Genomic DNA, 23,108 nt, shown 5'->3' on the forward strand with positions numbered 1-23,108 from the left:
CGTCTTATAAGCTTCAAGATCTCTTAGAACCTTTATTCTCAATGTACTTCAACTCTATTTTCATCTCATCCGCTTTAATTTCTATATTTTTCCAATCGCCTTTCAAGATATCCAAATTTTTCTCCTTCTTAGGAAGAGTACATAGCTTGGTGTCTTTCTCTTTGCATTCTTTCTTCAACTTTTCAATTTCCAAAAAAAAGAGAAAATAGTTTTGAACCTACTCATGTTGTTCATTGCACTTCACTGTAAGTTCTACAATTTGGGCAGTCCATTCTTTCAATTCCTCATTAGTTGTCTTAGTCAAAGACTTCTGTTAAGTTCAATCATCTTTTAAATTCTTTATTTGTAAATTTTTCTCCTTAATAAGAGCCCTTTTTAAACTATCTTGCTAGGTTAAACTTTTCAACTTATCCTTCATATCGTTATGAAACACCTCAAACTTTGTTTTTCCTTTTCAGTTGTTTGCACATTTTGTTATTGGATAATAATTGATTTCTCAAGATCATCACACTTCTTCTGAAAAGCTTCCATTTGTATCTTTTCTTTTGCTGCTAAATCTTTTTGTAACTCCATAACTTCCTTATTTATCACATCAATCACAAATTCTTGAACCTGGCACTTTCTTGTAAGGTACTTATCATTCTAAGAATTCTTAGTTTTAAGCTTCTAAAAAATTTCTGTATACTTGCTATTTAAATCATTATTATCATATAATAGGAAATCATTTGATTTCTGAAGACCATAAATTGATTTCTCAAGATCATTGTACCTCTTCTTAATAGGTTCAACCTATTTCTTTTCTTTTTATAAATATTTTTAAAATTGTCAATCTCCTTGTTTCTCATAGAGATCTCAGAATTTTTACGTTGCACTTCATTGTAAGTTGTGCAATTTGAGTAGAGTACTTATTTTTCAAATTTTCTAAATCTGTCTTAGCTAAAGACTCCTTTTGAGCTTGATAATCTTTTAAATTATTAATTTCTTGAGTTTTATTAAGAATATCAGCCTCATTTGAACTACAATACTTCTTAAATTTTGCCAAATTAGCCTTCAGTTTGTTATGTGATTTCTGAAACTTTTTGTCATTAAACTGGCAATTGAAACCCGCCCTTTCATCTAGGATAGAATTTTAGTCTTTGATCAAGTTCTTAAACGTGTGCGTTTCTTTTTCTAAATCTTCGTTTAATGCAAACATAAGAAATTCTACATATCTCTAAGTTCTTGTAATACAGAAATCACAGATTCCTGTACGCGGCACATCTTCTCAAGTCTAGTAATTGTATCTTGCTTGTTGTATTTAGTTATTTGAAAAAAACCAAGAACATCTGACTGACAGTTATAGGCTTTTCTCAAATAAAGTGATAAGTATGTAACCTCGTCATTCACTAAAGTTGTCTCACAAACTATCAAGTTATAGTTGTTGTGAACATTATTAATGGAGAACAATTTTAAAATTAATTGTATATTTATACCATTTAAATTTAAACAATATCAGTTTATATACTATATAAAACGCAATACATATTTACCATTAAAGATGATTTTAAATGAAAAAAGGGATTTGAATCCATAATAGATACCTACCTGCATTATAGTATTTTTCTTTTCCAATGCCAATATTTATTCTCGTACCATATAAAGTTGGTAGCAAATCTAAAATCTATATTTTATTAAAAAAATCTAATTTCCATATAATCATAGAAAATACAATAATAAAACAACAATAATATTAGAGTTATCAAAATATAAATCAAAATTATTTATCAAATGATTTAATATGTAATTTTTAATTGATTTAATTTTTTATTCATTTATTCGTATTTTTAAATTATATAATGTGTATATACTAATTAATTATATATTAAAATGTGTCATTTAATAAATGTTTTTAACAAACATTTTGAAAAATCTTTTAGATAATGAAATTATTTAAAAAGGCAACCTATCTGCGTCTCTCATTTCACCACCTCAGCTCCAGAAAATGGTGGTTAAATTTGAATATCAAATTTCTACTATTTAAACCTATTGGTACTAAAATTATATCTATTTTCTTATTGTTGTCGAAAATAATATCCAAAGATTTAAATGAAGATTTCTCATGTGGTGAAAGTGTAAATGCATTTTGTCAAATAGTTTTATTTTTGGTCGGTTTCTTTATCACGGTCACTTCTTCTTTGGTGCTTTCCCCCCCCCCAAAGTAACTCACTTTCATTAAAATCTTCCAAACTTGACAACCAAAGCAAACTAGAAGGCGCGATGAAAGTCGTCTTGTCAAGCTCATCTTTTTAATTGCATCAGTGATTTTTTTTTTTTTTCCCCAACTTACAATTGATCCCAAGCAGAGAACATCCATCAAGAAGAATTTAACATTAGGGACAAATTGATATAATTATGTTTGTAGCAAAATTTAGAATATCATATCCAAATAGTGAAACTTTCTCCAACTTGATAGATAAAGCAAATTCATTTCCACGAAATGATGGCAAATAAATGATTTTTTTTATTTTTTATCTTTAAAAAAAAAAAAAGGGAAAACATTAATACCATACACATGCAATATTCATTTGTCATGGTTTGGATATATGTAATACGGTAACATTTGAAAGATATCTCGTGAGTACAAACAACAAAACAGAAAATAGAAATTAGTTTTTTCTCTCTTTTTAACTTATTTCGATCTCAAAACCACTCACCAATTTGCTTTTCGCAAAAGCAATAAATAAAAGATAAAAAAAGAGTAGTGAAGATGCTCTGAAAAGTTTTACGCTTTCAAAAGGAAAAAGGAAAACTTATTTATATAATAAATAAATATTAAAAAATCATACAATGAAAATCTTTTAGAGGCCTTGCCCTGGAACCAAGAAATGGCACCACCATTTTTACTGCAGATTCGGGGTGCTAAGCTTCTTAGTCCTGCCTCAAGATCCTTGCTTGAATATATCCTTTGAATCAAGCTGGATAACATATTTTGCAATGAGTGAAGGAGAGCTGAACCAAGTTTTCATTACATATAGAATGGCTAGCAGCAGTTCATCACTATAAACAGGCAAATATTTTTATTTTACTTTTTTGGGGTTTTTTCTTGCTTTTGGCTCAAATTACAGAACCTGAATTTAGAAAAGCAACATATGGGCATAGAATAAGAAACTAAACCTACATATAAAAACCTACCTGTCTATCAGAATACAACTAACCTGACAAGGAGGAATAATTCATTGTGCGTACTCAAGGGCAGTCTCACATAAACCTCACAAAAAACAAAGACGGTCTCAAGTCACTCTTGAAAATTAATTAAAAATTTTCCATCTCGAGCCAAGGACAATCCAATATAAGAAAAATGCCCAAAACAAATCCCCAACTCGAGCACATTATCTTATCCCATCAAGAGTTATAAGTGATGACCGGAACAACATTCTCTCCCAGCTGATCTCCTCAGAATGATCTCACATGTGCAGTTGAATACTCCCAGTGACCCCCTTTTGGTAGAGCTTGTTATTATATGCAACTCTGAAATCAGATGACAGAGCTTGCCAGCGATAGCTCATGGAGCTCACTTAACATCCACTCTTCCCCAGTTTGACCGCCAAGCACAATAGCCCTTGTGCCCCCGACAACACAGGTACTATGCCCCCAAGCAAATCTTGGGGGTCTTCCAGGTACGTTTAATATCCTCCATGTAGGCTTTTCGTCTGTAGGATCCAGGATATAAAGTTGCGAGGCAGAGTGAAGCCCAGCTACAGAACCACCAAAGATTAGGATTCTCCCACCTGGGAGGCTCACAGCCACATGATCAAGTCTAGGAGGAGGTGCTATGCCCCCCGGATTTCCAGCACCTGGCATTCCACTCCCAGTTACACATCTCCAGCATGGCTCTTCCTCACTTAGATCCATCGTGAACACATCGCTAGATCGAAACCGGAGTGGTCCGCTCTTGGCTAGGCCCCCAAACATCAAAATTTTCCTACCACCATATACAGAAAGTGTGTGACCCAATCGAGATGGGGGCGTCCATGCTACTGGTATTTCTCTCCAGATCGGTTTCTCCATTGAGAGATCAAGTAGAAAAGTATCACTCAGTAATACTCCAGAATCTGCACAGCCACCAGAAACTATTAACTTGGTCCCGTCAAGGGTGCAGGAACTGTGCCATGATCTGGGAAGTGGAGGAGCCAATCCAGATATTTCACGCCAAGTTGGAGGTTTTGCATCCAAATCCAACACAAATACATCGTTCAGTAAGCCTTGCCTTCCACAGCCTCCAAATACCACCAAATGGGAACCATTCACACATGAAAGAGTATGGCCCCAACGACCAGGAGGAGGGGAGCTCACTTGGACGTGTTGCCACTCTGGATTACTGGCATTTAGATCCAACACGAAAGTGTCATTCATTGGCTGCATGTTTACCCCTTCCCCACCAAAAAGGACAACACGGTTCCCTACGGCGCAGGCGCTAAAATTGCAGCGTGAGGGTTCCACAGCACCTCCAACAGTGAGCTTCCTCCATGCTGCTGCTTCAAGAGTGGTCAACTCCCGTGCCAGTCGACCCCACCCTAGTCTCTTTGCACCAGGCACAGTCTCCAGGACACTAGTTGTTTCACGACCCCATGCATTTTGGCACACCATTCTCCATAGATCTTCATTCTTTGTCAGCTCGTACAGTCGTCTACAAACAGACCCAATTGATGCAATATCTCTGGGTGTCAATCTTGAAAGTATCTTGAGAGACAGTACCTCATCACTTAGTTGCAATATTCCACAAACCCCACGACAAATATTTCTGTCTCCCACAGGTAAAGCACGGAAAGAGGAAAGGCCAGAGCGAAACCGATCTGAAGCTTTAACAGGCACTTTGACTGATGAGCCTGGCACTGGACCGAGATCAATATTTGCTTCTGTGAAGAACTGGATTCCAATCACATGAGTAATTGTATCATCATCTCCATATATAGGAGTTAGCCGCAATCTGTTCATCAGTGGAGACCCATCCTTTCTAAAGTTTAATAACTCCCCTTGAAATTCAATGCCTTCCTCAAGACATCTCCTAATTTCTGTAACTACCGTAGAGTCCACCAATGGATGCCTCCTTTTAGCAAAAGGGCCTCTACACTGCAAAAAACGACTGCAACAGAAGTACACTATCAGAACAAAGTAGTAGTCAAACCAATCAATACCTGGTCATATGATGCATAAATACTTTTCATTATCATGAAAATAACAATCAGTTTCAAGCTCAAATAATTATGTAATCTGGTTATCCAAGAATATATACTAAGAAGAACAATCCAGAAACTCAAGCTAAAATAGAAGCCAAACCTTTCTAACACTTCAACAAATCCAGATTAATTATAACAAAAGATATGGGAAACACACAATGAACTCCCCTTTAACTAGAGTAAAATACAGCAATTTCCATAGGTCATTAACACTTTACCCTTTGAAGTATCACCCTATTGCACTCTGCCTTCCAGGAATCTTGTTTCAAGAGCATGCCTTACAGGGAGCAGAGTTTCTAAGCGAAGGCAAGAAAACCATCTGTACAAGACTATATTGCCTCCTAATTTACTCATTTCCAATCAAACGAGTCCATTTCCTACCAATGAGTCCAAATATTATCAAATCACCATCAGCTTGTTCCTTGCACCTTCTATTTCATTTTTCTAACAACTATTTTCTCAAATCATCCACCCACACATGAGAAGTCATGGATAACTGAGCCTAAAACCCGGTGCCAACTATCAATTACAGCCAAGTCTATAGATTTAATAGGAAGCTAAATAATCATGAAATAATGGGCCAATTTTTCTATATTGGGAGCCCGTGTTAATTGCAATGATAGTCACAATGATAGTCTCTCATATTTAGTCAACACATTAACTTTCCTGGCTAGAGTTATGTCAGCATCATATATCAACAATTCTTGTCAATTTCACCTGCACTGTTACAAATATCATTAACTATATGGTAAAGATCATAGGAATTTAGATATATTATGGTTAGTCATAGTTTATGATCTACTTATTATTTAGATGACTTTCATATCAACTTAGGTATGTTATGTTATATCCTAAATATTTGGTTATTTCTTATTTTGGCTTGGACTACATCCATTAACAGGACATTTTTTCCACACCTGACTATTGATTGACATTACAGATCAAAATCCAGCGTCCCTTCTAGTTCTATGTTCCACTTTTCTCTTTGTCTCTCTTCCCCCTCTCATATAGGTGCTACATCATATATCAATACTATCAAAACTATGCATCTTTAACATCACTATTCCTTGATAACACTAAAAATTAAAAATCAGCACTCCAAAAATAACACGCTCCTATTACCTGCTTTAAAATTTTCAAGTTTTTACTCATCAGGAAAATCGTCTGAATTCCTTTAGGGGGGAGGTTGATGTATCTCTAGAAACATTTGAACGAAGTTAAATGCTAATATTTTAAGGAGGTTAGTGTGATCTTCCAAGAATATAATACTAAAAGAGAGTGGCAACGAAAACTATGCCAAATAGAGTTGCACAGTTAATCATCAAAACATTAAATTGGGATTAAAAGTAAAGAAAGCTGACTAGGCGACTACCTAACTGCATAAGGCAGGTAAATTACTAACCTAGGATTCATATTGCAAAAGATAGCATAGCTAATGTTATAACCACACAACTTTGTTAGAGGATACATATGGAAAAGCCAATTCAGTACACACACCAGCCCTTGAGCATCAAGCTATCTGCAGTGCTAAACATGCATACCTACGAGCATAATCGCATAAGCTGTACATGCCTTTATTATGACTTCCTCCATAAAGGTCCAATACTGGTAGAAAAACAACTTGAGGGAAAACAACAACAAATAGAGTAAAATTTAAATTTTCACATAATGATATTACTGCTCCTAAAAAAGAAAAAAACTTTAAATTATTATTTTAACTTTAATTTTTTTTTTTTCTTTCTTTCTATAATCTACAGATGCTACCAGCTGACTGGGGAAAAGTGCCACCATTACGAAGGTTCATTGGCCAGTTTCATGTCTTTTCTACCAAGTTCAATTCTAAGCCGAGGTACTCATTTGCCTAATTTGTATTACTGAAATATTCAACCCAAACATATTTACACTAATACATATTACCAAGTGCAAAGACCAATTTGGATGAGCTTTCCAAAGGTCCAAAAGCTCTACCAAGTACCAACTGGTAAAAAAACTCTACTGAAATAAAATAAGTTTGTTAGTTATTCATTATAAAGTGATTTTGTAAGACCATAAAAGCCTTCTAAGGCTTCTTTGTAAAAGCCCAAACTTTTAACTTCTTCCAGATTTACGTAGAAATCTCATCTTCCCTCTTTGTAAAGTTTTTGGTTTTCCAATAATAATAATCTCTAAGATTCCCAACCAAAACAGTAAACATCTTCTTATTATACATTTGAAACCTCTTTTTACAAAAGATTTACTAACAGAAGCTCTATTGGAAAAGCCCTACCGATAACAGACCAAACAGCACTAAGCTTAAGTTTTGGTATTACAATTGTATAATAACTTGTGGAGAACAGTAAAACTATAATTCCTAATCAAAGTAATTCATTTTTAGGATAAACAGCACTGAACATCTAGATTAAACAAGCTTCAGAATATTGAAATATCAGCCTTTTAATAGCTTATGCATTATTTTATTGACTTTAAAAAAACACCAAGCATGTGTGAATTAAGATAAAAAGGATTGGGGAAAAAAAAAAGAAATAAATACTAGCAAAGGAAGTGAAAATTTGAAATTAGTACTAGACAACTGTTCATTTTCAAGTCACTACACATATTAAACAGCTCAGGAAAATGAACTAATGGATCATAACAGTGATAAATGAAACTTATCTGGCTGACACTTGATCAATGTTGCCAAAATCACAGTAACTAAAAAATCTAGTATTTTTTTCTTACTTTAAGCACAACGGGAATAATTGCTTGTATAGCCAATGGCATCACGTTAGCAATCCTCACATAAAGAATGCATTCACACACTCATACAGCGGCAATAGCAAGAACAGGAGAAAGAGGAAAATGGAAATTGAATATTATCCTATTCAAACCAAATAAACGCAACACAAAATAAATGGTCTTATCACACTTTCTTCAGGATTTCACCATGGGGTCATGAAAAACAGGACTATACAGCCTATATAAGTACTTTGGACCATACCAACATTATCCCACTAAGTTTATCTTGTCTCCAATCGATTTAAGTTACTTATACATATATTTGTATCCATTCTTATACAACAAATATAAGCAATCTGAGGAAAAGTGTAAAAGGTTCTGAACAAACATAACCCTTTTCCTGACTCCTTTTAGTACAATTACCATATAGAAATTCTTCTTTTCTAAGGTACACAACTTCTATAATTAATAAAAAATTTACAAGGCAAGAACAGTGAACTAGCTGCCCAACATAACACAACAAGAACAGAAAGACAAATACATGCTCAAGGGACCTAAACAACTTTAGATAATATTTTACCAGAATGTTAAAATACCGTCTATAATTTCCTTCATAGACCATGAGTTTGATGCCAACACAGAAGCAATAAACTGAATACAAAGAGTAAAATGCAGTAGTTGGCCCGTCTAACTTGAACAAAAAATTACACTAGCAAAGTAAACCTAAATACCACAAAAAATAGCATACATGAAATAGCAGATAGATTGTTATGCCTAGGAAGCAGTTTGAATTTTGCCTAATCAGTTCTTAGTATCTCTAACTGATTTTGAAAAGTTGGGAAGACAATAGGAACTTAATATTATGGACATGTGATTGCCATCCACTTTCCCTCTTTTCATTTTTTCCCCCCTTAGAAAACAACATATGGTAGATGCAAAACATTCCCTCATACTCCATCTTCAATATTGATTCCCACATGGTAAATGCTAAAAGGATGCCTCGTTAAAATAATTTTCACCCAGATACTACATAAATTAAACCATAAGCTTATGATTCATATGTAATAATAGCAAGGGGCAAGGCCAAAAGCCCAAGGATTAGCTACTTATAAATTTTAGGACAGATTACTACAAGTTTTTTTCACAGAGTACTAACTCCAAAAATAGTTCAAGCCTTTACAAAATTGAAATGTGTAAATATGACAATATGATCAGCAGAAGTAATACAATTAATGTTCAGAAGGATGGTAAGGTACAAAAAGCACAACCACCATCCCCAAAATCTAATTATGATTAAACAGCGTTGTCTCTCAATCATAGTATTGCTTCCGCCGTGCCCGATAAATAGCTGAATTGGATCTAAATAAAAGTTTCTAATCTGGCAGATGAAGGAAAATCGGTGAAATGTGTTTTTTATTTCGCCTTCTTGTCTTAGGTACAGTAAGCTTATAGAAACTCAACTTAGTTAGGACCATGAGGCTAAATAGATGGATCAAATCAGGCATTATACTGCTATTAGTATTGAAGTTCAATATTGTCTAGTCTAGCTATAGAATAGGAGCCAACAAGATTCTTAAATTTTGTAATTTGGAATCTTACAGAGAAGCCTTGTTGCTATAGTTGCTAGAGTCAGATATCAACACTAGGGTTTCAGTTACAGACTACAGCCTAAACCGGGAACTGAAGTTTGACTTTTAGCAACCAAACCTAATTCATACTCCAAAATATGCAGCTCCTCGGAAATCATGAACATATGACAATTTCGCTTGCTAAACGAATTGCAAAAACATTTCCAAACAAAATAAACTTCAGGAAGGATAGTATTTTTCCTTGAACTAACCTTGCATACAAAGCTACCAAAAAAAATCCACTTAAAATTCCCAATCGAAACCCCTAATTAAGAAATCCTAAACCCGAATTAACCTCTAGAAGCAAGAAATCCCCAACAAAAATGCACCCTAAAACTATCGATTACTAGTTCAGTTAACCAAAAACAAAATTCAAAGCAAAATAAAAGAAACATTAAAATTGCATTTCATAAAACAGATTAAGAGAAGGAACTGACCAATTGCGACCAAGTACGTCCTCGGCACGGTACCCAGTAACAGCCTCGAAGACGGTATTGACATAGATGATAGGATGATCAGGCTCGAGAGCATCAGTGACGACGAAGCCACAAGGAGCCCTTTGAAGCAGGTTCTCAACAGGGAAAGGAAGTGGACCAGGGCCACCATCGTCGTTGAGCAAGAAAGCGTCGTCCTCGTCCCCGCTCAGATCCGAATTGCTATCCCACTCCATTTTTTTTATTTTTGATACCTTTATTCTCCCAATCAACTAGGAGCACAATACTCTCTTCAACCCATTTAAATCAAAGAAAAAGAAAAGAAAATAAAATAAAATCTTTCAAAACCAAACCAAAAAAGAAAAAAAACCCTAAAAGAAGTTCTCAAAAAAAAAAAGATCAAAGAAACAGCGTATGAATGTATGTAGAAGCTTTTTTTTTTTTTTTTTTTTGTTTCAGAAATGGAGGTGCGAGAGAGAGAGAGAGAGACGAGTGGTTGGCAGCGTTTGGCAATTTAGCTAAGAAGTGGTTTTATTTTCAGAGAGAGAAAGAGAGAAACTCAGGGGGGTGGGGTGGGGCTAATCCATATATATATTTCTCATTTTCCATATTTTATTTTTTATTTTATTTATTTATTTATTTTTTTGTTTACGTGTTGTGCTGTTTTGGACACCGCCTTCAATCTGTTTGAAGAAAAACCCAAACGAAATAAAAATCTGAAATCCGGGTCGGGTTTCTCTTTTCTCGGTTTTGGTCGTGTGGGACTCTGTATGGTGGAGGGAGGGATTAACATGATACGCACCGTTTTGTTCTACTTACTAGTTGCTTCCATTTCTCGCTTTGTGCGTACGCTAAACTTTGTCATCATCATCAACGTCGTGGCGGTTTAATGACCCAATTTAATAAATTTTATGTTTTTTGGACAAATAACAAAAATTTAATTGCGCAAATGTAAATTTAAAACCCAATTTAATAGGTTTTATCAACAAGCATCTGGAAACTAGTTTTTTATAGATCAAATTCACTAGAAAAAGTTTACTCCACTGCCTGAAGGAAAATGTAACAAAACTTAGAACCTCCTTCAAATAGCTTTAAATTCAATGTGGCAGTTGCACATATACATCACTGGAAATCATGGCAAACCCCCTTCCATTTTTATAGATCCTGGAGTTTTCACCCCTCACCAAAAAAGAAGATCACTTCCAGAAAACTACAAAATTTTACAGTCTACTGGTCTTGAATCTCATGGAAATAAATTACTCAAATTGGTCAGGATATCAATTTTCAACACCAACAATTTCAAACAATAAAATGTAGCAATTATTAATTCTTGATAGATCTATTTTTACATCTACTAAAAAACACACGGAGAAAATGAGACCAAATGTATATCCTCCTCCTCTATATTAATGTATATAATTCTGATTACAAGATTTACCATGATATTACAGAGTACCAAAGCAAATTGGCCTTGACTATTTCTTCTCAAGATTGACCTACCACAGCTGTACCCAAGCAACAAGCAAAAGAATTCACTACTCCAAATTCCTAATGCGTGAAGCAAGTCTTTGCAAAGATTGATCATCAAAAGAATTGTCAATCTCCTTGATATTTAAGACAAGGTTCAAGGCTTCTTGATATCTTCCTGCCTTACAATAACCATCCACCACGATCTTGTATGTTAGCTCGTTGGGTTTGCAATTGTTTTGGATCATATATCTAATCACTTCATCTACTTCTGAAAACATTCCCTTCCCAACATAGCCTGTAACAAAAGTATTGTAGGTGAAAATACATGGCCGAATCCCTCTAGTTGTCATCTCTGAGAGAATTCGAATAGCCTCCTGCATAAGTCCTTCCCTGCAAAATCCTTTAATAACTGTGTTATAGGATACAAGGTCTGGGTCTGGTTTCCCACGAGCTTTTTGTAGTCCTTTAAGGATTTCTTCTGCTTTCCAACACTCTCCACGTCTAGCATACATGTCCATCAAGCTATTGTAGGTGACAAGGTCCGGCTGCAGGCCATTTTCATGAATCAAGTGCAGCATCTCATGGGCCCGGTTGCACATGTTGTTTCTTGCAAAAATTGAAAGCATAGAATTGAACAGAACTAGATCGGGTTTATATCCGTTCTCTTGCAATTTCTGAAATGCCCTTTCCATACCCTTCAGTGATCTACACTTGAAATTTGCAAGAACAAGGGTTCTCAAAAGAACCCAGCTAGGAAAAATATGACCATTATAAATTTCTTTTTCAATGCTCTGTATCCCTTTTATATTTCCTCCCTTTGCATAGCAGTTGAGCATCAATGAATACGAAGTTTCATTAGGCTTGAACCCTTTGTTTTTCATGTCTTGAATAACAGATTCTGCTGCTTTCCAGTCTCCTTGACGGGCCAGAGCATTCAGAAGTGCATTGTAAGTTGCAACACATGGAGTAAACCCTACTTTAGTCATCTCATCATACATCTGTGAAGCATCCATTTCCGACCCACACCGTCCATATGCACTAATCAAAGTATTGAATGTGTCTCTATCAGGCTCAAAACCACAGTTCTTCATTTCCCGAAACACCCGGCTCACATACTTGCACTTACCCTTATGACCACACACGGCGAGCATTGTGTTCCATGTAATACGGTTAGGGGCACATCCATTCAACTTCATGTCGCAGAGTATTCTTATCATCTCTTCCGATCGTGACTTCTTCCCTAGCATCCCAAGGACAGCATTGTATGTGCAAACATTAGGAACACAACCAGTCTCCTTCATCTGGTAGAATAACCTTAGAGCCTTATCCTCCCTTCCTGCTTTGCCATATGCATTTATTACAGTTGTGTATGTAATAGCATTTGGCATTACTCCATTCTGGGTCATTGTGTCTATAACCGCAGCGCCCTCTTCATAAAATCCTGCCCTCACATAAGCTGTCACAAGTTCATTGTAAGTTACCAAGTCAGGTGGACACTTGTTATCCTCCATTTCTTTTAAGATGCTTAAGGCCTCGGAGTATATCCCTGCCTTACCAAAAACTTGTAACAATGAATTATAAGTAACCGTTCCTGGGACATAGCCACGCAACTTCAATCCAGCAAAGAACTCTTTTGCCTCCTTTAACATACCCTCTCTCCCACAAGCAGATATCACAGTACTACATGTAAACTCATCGAACTCTAGTCCTTTACTTCTCATCTCATCCAGGAGAGCTAAAATATTATCCCAGGACCGTCCCATCTTTCCATAAACGTCAAGCATGACATTGTAAGTAACCAAAGTTGGAGAGAGACCCGTCTCCTTCATTTGCTCAAACATCGCAATCGCCTTCTCATACTTGCCAGTGCGAGAAAATGCATGAATTATAGTGGTAGAGGCTCGGATATCGAGTGAAAATTCCTCAACAGGAATTACATCGAACAGCTTTGATGCAATAGTATGCTGTGACTCTCTTCCAAGAATCCTAACCATCAGTTCAATAATCTGATTGTTCAGTTTCAAATTTTCAGGGTACGAGTTCAACGCAACCCATTCAAACAACAAAAGGGATTTCTCCCAATTGCCCGAGAGGTCTAATGCTTTCAATAGACTAATCAAATCAACTTCAAGCAACTCATGCTTGGCGGAATCAAAGAAAGCATTCAAACCATGCAAAGGCAACTCCAAAATCGAATTGAACATCATCTTACCCTTGATCGTAAGAAACTCAAGAAAACCATCCTCAGATTGATCCTCTTCTTGGCTCTCCATGACTAAAACAGAGGTGGGTTTCTCGAGGTCGGCACGCCGTTGCTGTTGCTGAGAAGAATCAGCAGAAATCTGAAGAGAATCGAAATGGGCATTGCTGAACTGAGGTGGGTTTATAGGCTTCAACCTGTGGATAACGCTGGGAGGCGAGGAAAGGTGATGGAGGAGGGAGTCAATGGGGAATGAAGGAGGAGATGGGGACTGTGGAGGGTGTGGAAGTGTAGTGGAACTGAATTTCAAAGGAGGGTTTGGTTGTGTGGGTCTGTTGACTGGGAGTGGATACACTGGCCTAGAAGGAAAAAGGGTACCTTCCATTGGAGGTAAGAAGAAACTGAATTTGAAGAAATGGAGAGCTTTGGGTTTCCTTTTTTAGTGAGCAGAAATGGAGAGAGAGTTGAAGAAAAGCATTTTGTGGAAATGGTTTTGGTAGCGAGAGAGAAGACGATTGGTGATTATTATTAGAGGAATAAGAAAGAATTGGATAGAAAGATTGGTCATTTGGAAACACAGAGACAAAGATGAAAGGCCTTTATTCAATCAAGATGGCATTTTTATTTTTCAAAGGATAAATGTTGGGCCTTTTGAAACGGAGTCGCTCTGTAACATCTTGCTGTGTAACCAAATGTTTTCCGGATAACACCTCTTCTTGTTGTAGCAGTGCCTTTATGAGATTTTTTAGCACTTTTTTTATATTACAAAATATGCTTATTTTATTATTATTACTATTATTATTTGCATATGATAATATTAAATTTACCCATGTTTCAATTTAAAAATGCCAACTAAATTAGGAATTTTCGAATTTGTAGCACTTTAGGAGGCGTTTTAATAAGGTGAAATAGTACATTTTATTAAAAACAAAAAACTCCAAACTAGATTTTTTTTTTGAAAAAATGCATGTACATGATAAAGAAAATAATTATTGTATAAAAAATATATAAGCATAGAAAATGTAAAATGTGTTATTTGGGAAAAAAATTATATAAGTTGACCAAATAATATTTTGGTTTATAAAGGATATTAAACTTAAATAAATAAATAAAGGATATATGGTGAAAAATAAAAATAGAAAATATAATTTTATATGGTTTAGAGTATAAAGTATATGCTTTTTATTAAAAATAAAAAGTTAATGAAAAACAATAACTTTTTTATTAAAGATAATTATTATTTGTTTAATACCTTAGAAAAGTATTAAAAAATGAAAAAATAAATTTTCAAAAGAAATAATAACAATATACACATATCATAGATTTTCAAAATAAGTAAACGAAAAAAATAAAGACCCATAAAAAATATTGATCAAGTATTTATTAAATCTGAAAGAAAATTTTGAAAATTTATTTTTAGAAATTATTTTTCTATTTATTACATGCATTTTTTATGTTTTATATTTATTTTTTAAAAAAAATACTATTAAGATTTAAAATATGTATTTTTCTTTTATAAATTTTTTATTTTTCAAAAAAAAATATTACAAGAATATTTTTTTATCTATATAAAAAAATTCTATAATATGTATCGGCTTATTACTTTTATCTTTTGAAAAATTACATTTGTATTTTAATATTTTACTGATGTATTAAAAGAATAATAATTTTCATTAATAAAAAAAGTTTATTACTTCTTTATTAATTTTTTATTTTAAAATTGTTATATTTTATATTTTAAATTATATAGAATTGTATTTTACATTTTTAATTTTTTATTCCATATATCACTCATATGATAATTCTGTTAAAAAATTAATAGAACATTACAAAAGATATAATTGCTGAAAAAAAAAATAATGAAACTCAAAATTCAAAATGGTAAAAAAATATTTAGAGTACAATAATATCAACATTCCTAATTTTTTTTGTATAAAAATATATTTTTGCAAATAAATAAAACCACCGTAATAAAAATGAAATTTGAGGTTGCATTGTAATTTTCAAAAATAAGCATACACTTCCACAAAAAGAACAAAACAGAAGCACTATATATTTATTTTTATTTATTTTATGTTCAATTGCAGTTTATTTGAACACAATTCCGGTTTCTTTCAGTGAGCGCACTCTCATTTCTTTAGGGGTTGTCGCTCTCTCATCAAGTGTTTCATTCACATACTCTTCTCTGCAATTCTCGCCACAACCTACCTGACCCATTTCCTATTTCTAGGTTTCAGGTAACGTTATTTCAAACCGGTGATTCCGGGACTTTAGGTTTTTTTTTTTTTTTTTTTTTATTTTTTTTTTTTATAAGATTGCATATGAAGTGATTTTGCTGATAAATTTTTTTTTTTTCATTTCTTTGCATATTGATTATGGCATTTGGTTATGGTTTATGCAATATTGGATTGTAGTGGGTTTCAGACAATTTTGGATTTATTTAAATTTTTGAAGATTGGGTTTTTAGTTCTTCGAATCCGTATGACTTGCTGTTTTCCTTTGTTTGCTGTCACTTCAATCTTGAACTTCCATTAAACCTTCTTCTGTTTCTTTGTTTTTGGCTGTCTAAACGGTGTATAATAAGTTTGAATAAAATGGAAGAGTATGGGATTGGGATTGAATGGTTAATTGAAACTTATAATGGCTGTGGCAAATTGAGTGTTAATGGGGGTTAGGCTTTTGAGGTGTCTATTTGATGCAGAGGGGTTTGAACGTGGGTGGAGGAGCATATAGCCATGTGGATGATTTCCTTTTAATTTCATTGCTTTTTTTTTTTTTTTTTGGGTCATATCTTCACTTTTCCTAGTCTATGATTCGGGAGTTTTGACATTAACCAGCTGTTACCGGACCTTTTATAAGTCTTGTCAAGTAAAAAACCCGTCAAAACATTGTTGCCCTTGCCTTACCGACTTAGTCAAATACCAGTTGCGGAGCTTTAGTAATCCAATATGGTTTCTCTTCTGGTATCAATGTCGGAGGATTTAGGGGATCCCTCAATACTGCTACAGGCACTCCTGTGTGGAGGAAATAGTAGAAGAACCCATCGAAAGTAGTTAAGTGGTTTATAGTCGTGGAATGTTTGACCTTAGAGTTTCCCAAATATGCTATTAAATGTTTTCTCTTGCTTTCTATGTTAATAGACATTCATGTGAGTGCAACCGTCTGTAACACATAATCCAAACCAATCTCAATTGAATTGGGTTTCATTTGTTTTTCTTGATCATTTTGCATTGCATTAAAAATCCTGAAATCCAACGTAATTGGTAGCATTTTGAATATCCAGTGCCTACTTCAATCATTTTCTTATTTCAATTAGGGGAAAAAGAGAGAGAGAGAGAGATGTTATTGTTAAATTTTATATTTTATCAGTGGATCATTTCCTTATGGCAACCTATTTTACCAGAAGTAGAGCTGAAATTCAAATGTTCATGCAGTTGTTTGGTCCACAAGTGTTTGAGAGGGAGGAGTAACCCACCATGAATGCCCCAGACCGATATGAGCGCTTTGTTGTCCCAGAAGGCACTAAGAAGTAGTTTACCCTTGCTCTGTTTATCATTTGAATTCTTATTTTACTTCTTTTTTTTCCTTGGATAAATGATTGAATTATAAAACTCAGGGTCTCCTATGAGAGGGACACCAAGATCATAAATGCAGCATCATTCACTGTGGAGAGAGAGGACCACACAATTGGCAACATCCTTCGCATGTATTTATTGATTTTTCAATAATATTCTTAATTATTTTATCAAGGATCATTTCTCATTGTTTAGCTCACTTATTTCGGTTGATGCTACCCTCTCTCTCTCTTCCCAACAATCAGGCAGTTGCACAGGGATGAAAATGTACTTTTTGCTGGTTACAAGCTTCCTCACCCCCTTCAGTACAAGATAATTGTCAGGGTTAGTATTCATGTTGTTATAGTATGATTATTTGTTTATTGGTTTAATTTGTTATTTTTGTTTGTGGTTCATTAGCTATATACTCATATATTAGTTATATAAGGTTTAACTTTATTGCTACAAAATGGAAAGCTGAAGTTGCTGTACCCCTATTTAATTGTGGTATAGACACAAATATAGTATATTTATTCATATTTGTATTCAAGTATCTGTTCAGATTGTTTTATGCGCATGTCTATCAGCGTATATGTATGCAATAAGGATAGATACATGCACAATAGACATGCACAGCCCATGCACACATGTACATGTTAACACTCTTTAAAGAAAATGATCCTGTCAGCGCTGAATATAAAGAGCATAAACCTTTTGAAAAGGGATGTTTCTTATTTTTTTGGGTTTTGAATAATGAGAAAGTGATGACTCCTTTTGCCTGGGGAGAACTGTTGTAGAATTTGGGGACATGGGAAGAAAATTATGTTGGTTATGGCCTTTAATTGTGTTTCTTCCCTATTTAAATATGGAAGTTCTGGATGTGACAATCTCCTACTCTGCAGTGGGATGATCTAGTGTAGAAGGCACTTTTGAACCAATGTAATATATAGTGGAGAACCCAACAGACAGAATACACACATATGAACCTTGAAAAAATGGGGTTTTTTTTTGCATGCGAAAAGTTTTAAAGTTTATATAACAGCCCATTTGCAATCCAATATAATATGGATAATGCACTTACAGAATGCAGGACACATGATGTGCAGTTAATAAACTAATAAGACTCCCATTCTTCTTCTCTTAAACAACGTATTTTCAGTACTATCCACAAGTCAAGTATTATATAGACAGTCATATGGAAAAATGTACAGAAACACATAACCCATGTCATTATCTTAGAATGTTGTACCCATCTTTCATTCTTGTTTGTCTGGTTCTAATCAAATTATTGTTCTGTAGATTCACACCACCAGCCAGTCTTCTCCAATGCAAGCATATAACCAGGCTATCAATGATCTGGATAAAGAACTTGACCATTTGAAGAATGCTTTTGAAGTATGATATCTTCCTTGTTGCTTTTTTTTTTATTTTTATATATATATAATAAATCTTAAATTACTCTTATTATTTTGAATTGAGAGTTTGATAAGAAAGTAGTTGTTGTGATTTTTTTAATTACTTTTATTATTTTGAGTTGAGAGTTTGATAATAATAATTATTACTTCTACTACCCCTTGTTAATTTTATCATGAATGATCTGCTATAGAGATTACTAGGCACTTGCTGTAAAGATTGGAATTTTCTTTTTTTCTTGCCCAGCACCTAAGTTTTTTTATTTGAGCATGTATAATAAACTGACCTTTTATATTATTTTTCGTTTCTTTGCATTAATCTTGCATATCTGACTGAACTAAAAATAGTTTTGAGAGATTTGGGTTGAACATATACCCTTTTTAGGAGTAAATTTTTTTGGCTTGAAAGTAAATCTGCTTTCATAATTGAATATTTTTGGTTATTATGAATGTTAGAAGTCATGCTGTACTTGGTCATAATTTTGAAATAATTGCATTGTACTTTATCTTGGCCATATATTTTAGACTGTAAGTCATAAAATTAAATAAAAATCCCTGAAACAGCACTTAAATTTTTAGTATCAGGAAATTATATTTAAAAGGTCGCAACTTTTCCTTGGTAATTAGGTAGGTTTGGAATTAGACAACTGGTTTAATAGAATAAATTGCATATGTGCTAATATTTATCTCCATAATATAAAATTGTTCATATCCTTGCCTGTAACACGACTGACCGAGTTGTGTAATTGACATTCTGAAATTCCTCCATGCAGACTGAGATAGCAAAGTTTTCCAGGGAGTATTAATAAGCATGCAAAAAATCTCTCGAGAAGCATGTATACTATTGGGACGATATGCTCAGACGATGGTTTTTGTTGCTAGTTGGAGTTAGAAAACTCGACTGTTTTCTAGGTTGAAAATGATGGATGTTATGGACTGATGACTTGTGTGTTTTTTTCATGGTCATGAAGCATGTTGAAAATGTGTAGCAGGAGTTTTATTAATGAAAAACTTATCATAGATTTATTCCATTGCTGGCTTAAGACTATCTCCAATTCATACTTTATAATTTGGTGATATGGTAATGTGATAAGTCGCTTGTGTGATAATTAACGATTTCAAACTAAAAAAAATCTAGTTTTTAAACAAATAAAATAAAATAAAATATAATAATTGTTTTTGGGGATGTGACATCTTGAGCAATTGTCAAGTTACTATATTTTCTATTTATTTATTCCAGAACAGACTAATGATAAAAATCCATTAAATCAATGGTAATCACTTACTGGATTGAAGAACAAATATAAGTGAGACAAAAAATACAAAGTATATAGAGAAAAAGGAAAGGGAACTTATTTAAGTGAAAACAGAACACATACAATAACCGTAAGCAAGAAAGAAAGAGAGATGAAGAAGCCTACAGTTATATTCCTTTGGACTTGAAGAGTGGTTAAATATGCCGACTGATTGATTTGTAGCATATTGATAAATAAAATTCAAATGAGAATTATTTTATTTTATTAAAGTAAAATTTATTTTTGATAACCATTAAATTTTTATTTAAAAAATAAAATCTAATTCATTAATAGAATCTAATGATCATCAAATATAAATTTTAATTTATTAAAATAAAATCCATCTTAGTTGAAACGACTGAGTAAAAGATGATGCAGTTCATATTCCCAAGAGATCTACTGTTAGCTGTTGGATTGACAGCTTTAATGCTTGCCGAGTGTAGAGGGGTTTGTTTCCTTCGTGAAGTTTGGGGTTAGGTTCTTTTGTTTTGGGCATGGCCCTAGTTGTTAAGCCCAAAAAGATTAAAATAATAATAATAATAATAATAATAACAAGATATTATTAAAAGTATTCAACGTACTACAAATAACAATATTTTATTAACACAACCTTAAGCCTCCTCGATTGAGGCCAAATTGGGAACTACCTAAATAATTTTCCTTTTTTTTCTCCACCCCCGGTTAAGACACCAATTAAGGATAAACAAAATAAATGCATCTACTAAGTGTCTTTTCGGTGAGTAAATACATGACTACTAAGTACTAAAAAATGAAGTGTACAAGTTGATTTTGTCAAATGGTCTAATTAATTGGTAGGGCACAGTGGCTCAATTAAGAGGTGTTGACTTTGATTTGTGGCCGAATGAGTTGACCACAGTAGGACACAAATTGCAACCAGTACATCAAATATGCAGAATAGTATTTTTTGATGTTTACTTCTTTTTGATGTAGCCAAATGAATTGGTTTTTCTCTTAAAACCAATTGGCTTTGAATTAATATTTCTACGATATATTAATTTTTTTAAAAATGAAATATAAAAAGTCGGATGGATATCAATTCATGTTTGTTTATTACCAAAAAAATTCATGTTTGTTAGGATTATAAAAAGCAGACAGACAAGACAACTCTTTATCTCAAAAAGATTTATAGGAAAAGAGAGGCTTCGACAACTTTTTTTTCTTCTTTTGACAATGAGGACTCGACAACTATGGCTGGTGTGTAAGTGTACCTGTCTGTATGCATCAATAGTCTTTGTCTATCAGTCTATGATCTCTCTTTATCAAGTTGAAATTTGAAAACACCTCAAATTTTCATAAGTTTTTTTCCTTTAATATTAGATATTTTAAAAGCAAATCTTTGCATATCATTAATTAGCCAGCCTTAGTAGGCAAAACCTTATTCGACTAATGACATATTACCATGGATAATATTATTCTTAGCTCCTTAATTTCCAACTTCCACCAACTGGAAATATATATATATATATATTTATATATATGGATATTGGCATTATTACATCCTATATTATATATGAAGTTTTGTATTCTACATTTTTAACTTTTATTTTTTCTGACATTTTATATTTTAAACTAATTAAAATTTTACACGGTTAGTGTTCTCACCAATATTTCATTAAAAGCTAAATAGAATAAACATTTGAGAGGCATATTATTTTCAAAAAAAGGTAAATTTAGTCTTTTGATATGTGATAATAACAAGAAAGTATATATATATATATATATATATATATATCCATCCTCAATTGGATTGGGTTTTATTTGTTTTCTTGATCAGTTGCATTGCATTAAAAATCCTGAAATCCAATGTAATTAGTAACAGTTGGAATATCTATAGCCTACTTCAATCACTTTCCAATTTTAATAAATGAAGAGAGAGAGAGAGAGAGAGAGAGAGAGAGAGAGAGAGAGAGAGAGAGAGAGACATATTGCTAAATTTAATTTATATTGTATCAGTGGTTCCTTCCCTTATTTCAACCTATCTATTTTACCTGATGTAAAGCTGAAAAAATTCAAATGTTCATGTTCATGCAGTTGTTTGGTCATTAAGTATAATTGCATCTTAATTTAGTTAATGCTATTTTCTCTATCTTCCTCTTTCTCTATTCCCGACAATCAGGTGGCGGCACAGGATGATCAAAACTTACTTTTTGCGGGTTGCAACTTACAAGCTTCCTCATCCCCTTCAGTATAAGATAATTGTTAGGGTTATTATTATTGTTTGTTCTTATTAGTATTTACTATATTCTTATTATTATTTACTAGCTATTTATTTTCTCTCTTCCCAACAATCAAGCAGTTGCACAGAATGACGATCAAAATGTACTTTTTGCTGGTTACAACTTACAAGCTTCCTCATCTATAATTGTTAGGGCAACTATCATTGTCTATTCTTCTTCTTCTTATTATTATTACTATTTTATTGTTATTTACTAGCTATTTATTTTTAATTTTGTTTGTGGTCTATTAGCTATATACTTATATATTTGTGGTTTAGCTTTATTATTAAAAGGTGAGAAGGTTGAAGCTGCACTACCACTGAATTATGGTACACGCTCAATCACTTTATATTTATCCATATATGTGTTTACATACACCCGTGCGCAGTTTGTTTTATCCATATGTGATCATCAACTCCTTTATATTTACCCATATATATGTTTACATCTACCCGTGCGCAGTTTGTTTTATGCAATGCATATGTGTATCATTGTATGCATAGTTACACAACATGCATGATAGCCATTATTACCAAAATATATATATATATATATATATATATATATATATATGCATGATAGCCAAGCACGGCGCATACACACAAGCACGTTCACATCGTTTGAAGAAACCTTATGGGATCTTTTTCTTTCTTTTTTTTTTGTGTGTGTGTGTGTGTGTGTGTGTGTGTGTGTGTGTGTGAATTCTTATCCTTTTTGGTTTTGTAAAAAGAAAGAGAGCTATATCAACAACAATCCATTTTGATTTTGGCTGATTAATCCCAAAAATTTAAACTATTATTAAAAAATAAACTTGATATGTTGATCAAAATATGTTAACAATCGATTTGGATCCTCTTCTAATTTAAATTTTTCTTAAACTTATAAAAATTCAATAATACGTGACTAGTTTCATATTTACTTTCTGTTTCTATTGCAAAACAACTTGG

The 23,108-nt window shown here is 33.3% G+C and overlaps 3 protein-coding genes across 4 annotated transcripts; 1 reads left to right on the forward strand and 2 right to left on the reverse strand.

The window, feature by feature from the left end:
• Positions 1-2,891: 2,891 nt before the first annotated feature.
• On the reverse strand, positions 2,892-10,363 carry LOC107426639 (adagio protein 1). Its single transcript, NM_001323880.1, is given in 2 exon segments — positions 2,892-5,122; positions 9,997-10,363. Coding segments are annotated over 2 exon segments (1,842 nt in total). The 5' UTR covers positions 10,230-10,363; the 3' UTR covers positions 2,892-3,513.
• A 1,005-nt stretch (positions 10,364-11,368) lies between these two features.
• LOC107403650 (pentatricopeptide repeat-containing protein At2g18940, chloroplastic) lies at positions 11,369-14,364 on the reverse strand. The gene has a single exon (XM_016010557.4). The coding sequence runs from the start codon at positions 14,046-14,048 to the stop codon at positions 11,529-11,531; it is 2,520 nt and encodes an 839-aa protein (XP_015866043.3). The 5' UTR covers positions 14,049-14,364; the 3' UTR covers positions 11,369-11,528.
• A 1,376-nt stretch (positions 14,365-15,740) lies between these two features.
• LOC107419713 (DNA-directed RNA polymerases II, IV and V subunit 11) lies at positions 15,741-19,660 on the forward strand. 2 transcript variants are annotated; one of them, XM_016029586.4, is made up of 6 exons: positions 15,741-15,900; positions 17,067-17,192; positions 17,280-17,369; positions 17,484-17,562; positions 18,517-18,612; positions 19,403-19,660. In XM_016029586.4, the coding sequence occupies exons 2-6, from the start codon at positions 17,140-17,142 to the stop codon at positions 19,433-19,435; spliced, it is 351 nt and encodes a 116-aa protein (XP_015885072.1). In that variant the 5' UTR covers positions 15,741-15,900; positions 17,067-17,139; the 3' UTR covers positions 19,436-19,660. The 2 variants fall into 2 exon arrangements, with proteins under 2 accessions (XP_015885072.1, XP_015884348.1); XM_016028862.4 differs by having other exon boundaries at positions 17,098-17,192.
• The last annotated feature ends 3,448 nt before the right edge of the window (positions 19,661-23,108 follow it).

The sequence above is a fragment of the Ziziphus jujuba genome, chromosome 1 (assembly GCF_031755915.1).
Source record: "Ziziphus jujuba cultivar Dongzao chromosome 1, ASM3175591v1".
Lineage (NCBI taxonomy): Eukaryota > Viridiplantae > Streptophyta > Magnoliopsida > Rosales > Rhamnaceae > Ziziphus > Ziziphus jujuba.

What these genes read in the sequence shown, in the direction of transcription:
- LOC107403650 (XM_016010557.4), bottom strand. Translation starts at nt 14,048, where the DNA reads ATGGAAGGTACCCTTTTTCCTTCTAGGCCAGTGTATCCACTCCCAGTC.
- LOC107419713 (XM_016029586.4), top strand. Translation starts at nt 17,140, where the DNA reads ATGAATGCCCCAGACCGATATGAGCGCTTTGTTGTCCCAGAAGGCACT. An exon ending in GTCCCAGAAGGCACTAAGAA is followed by an intron (nt 17,193 to 17,279) that starts GTAGTTTACCCT and finishes TATAAAACTCAG; the next exon opens with GGTCTCCTATGAGAGGGACA. An exon ending in AGTACAAGATAATTGTCAGG is followed by an intron (nt 17,563 to 18,516) that starts GTTAGTATTCAT and finishes ATTGTTCTGTAG; the next exon opens with ATTCACACCACCAGCCAGTC.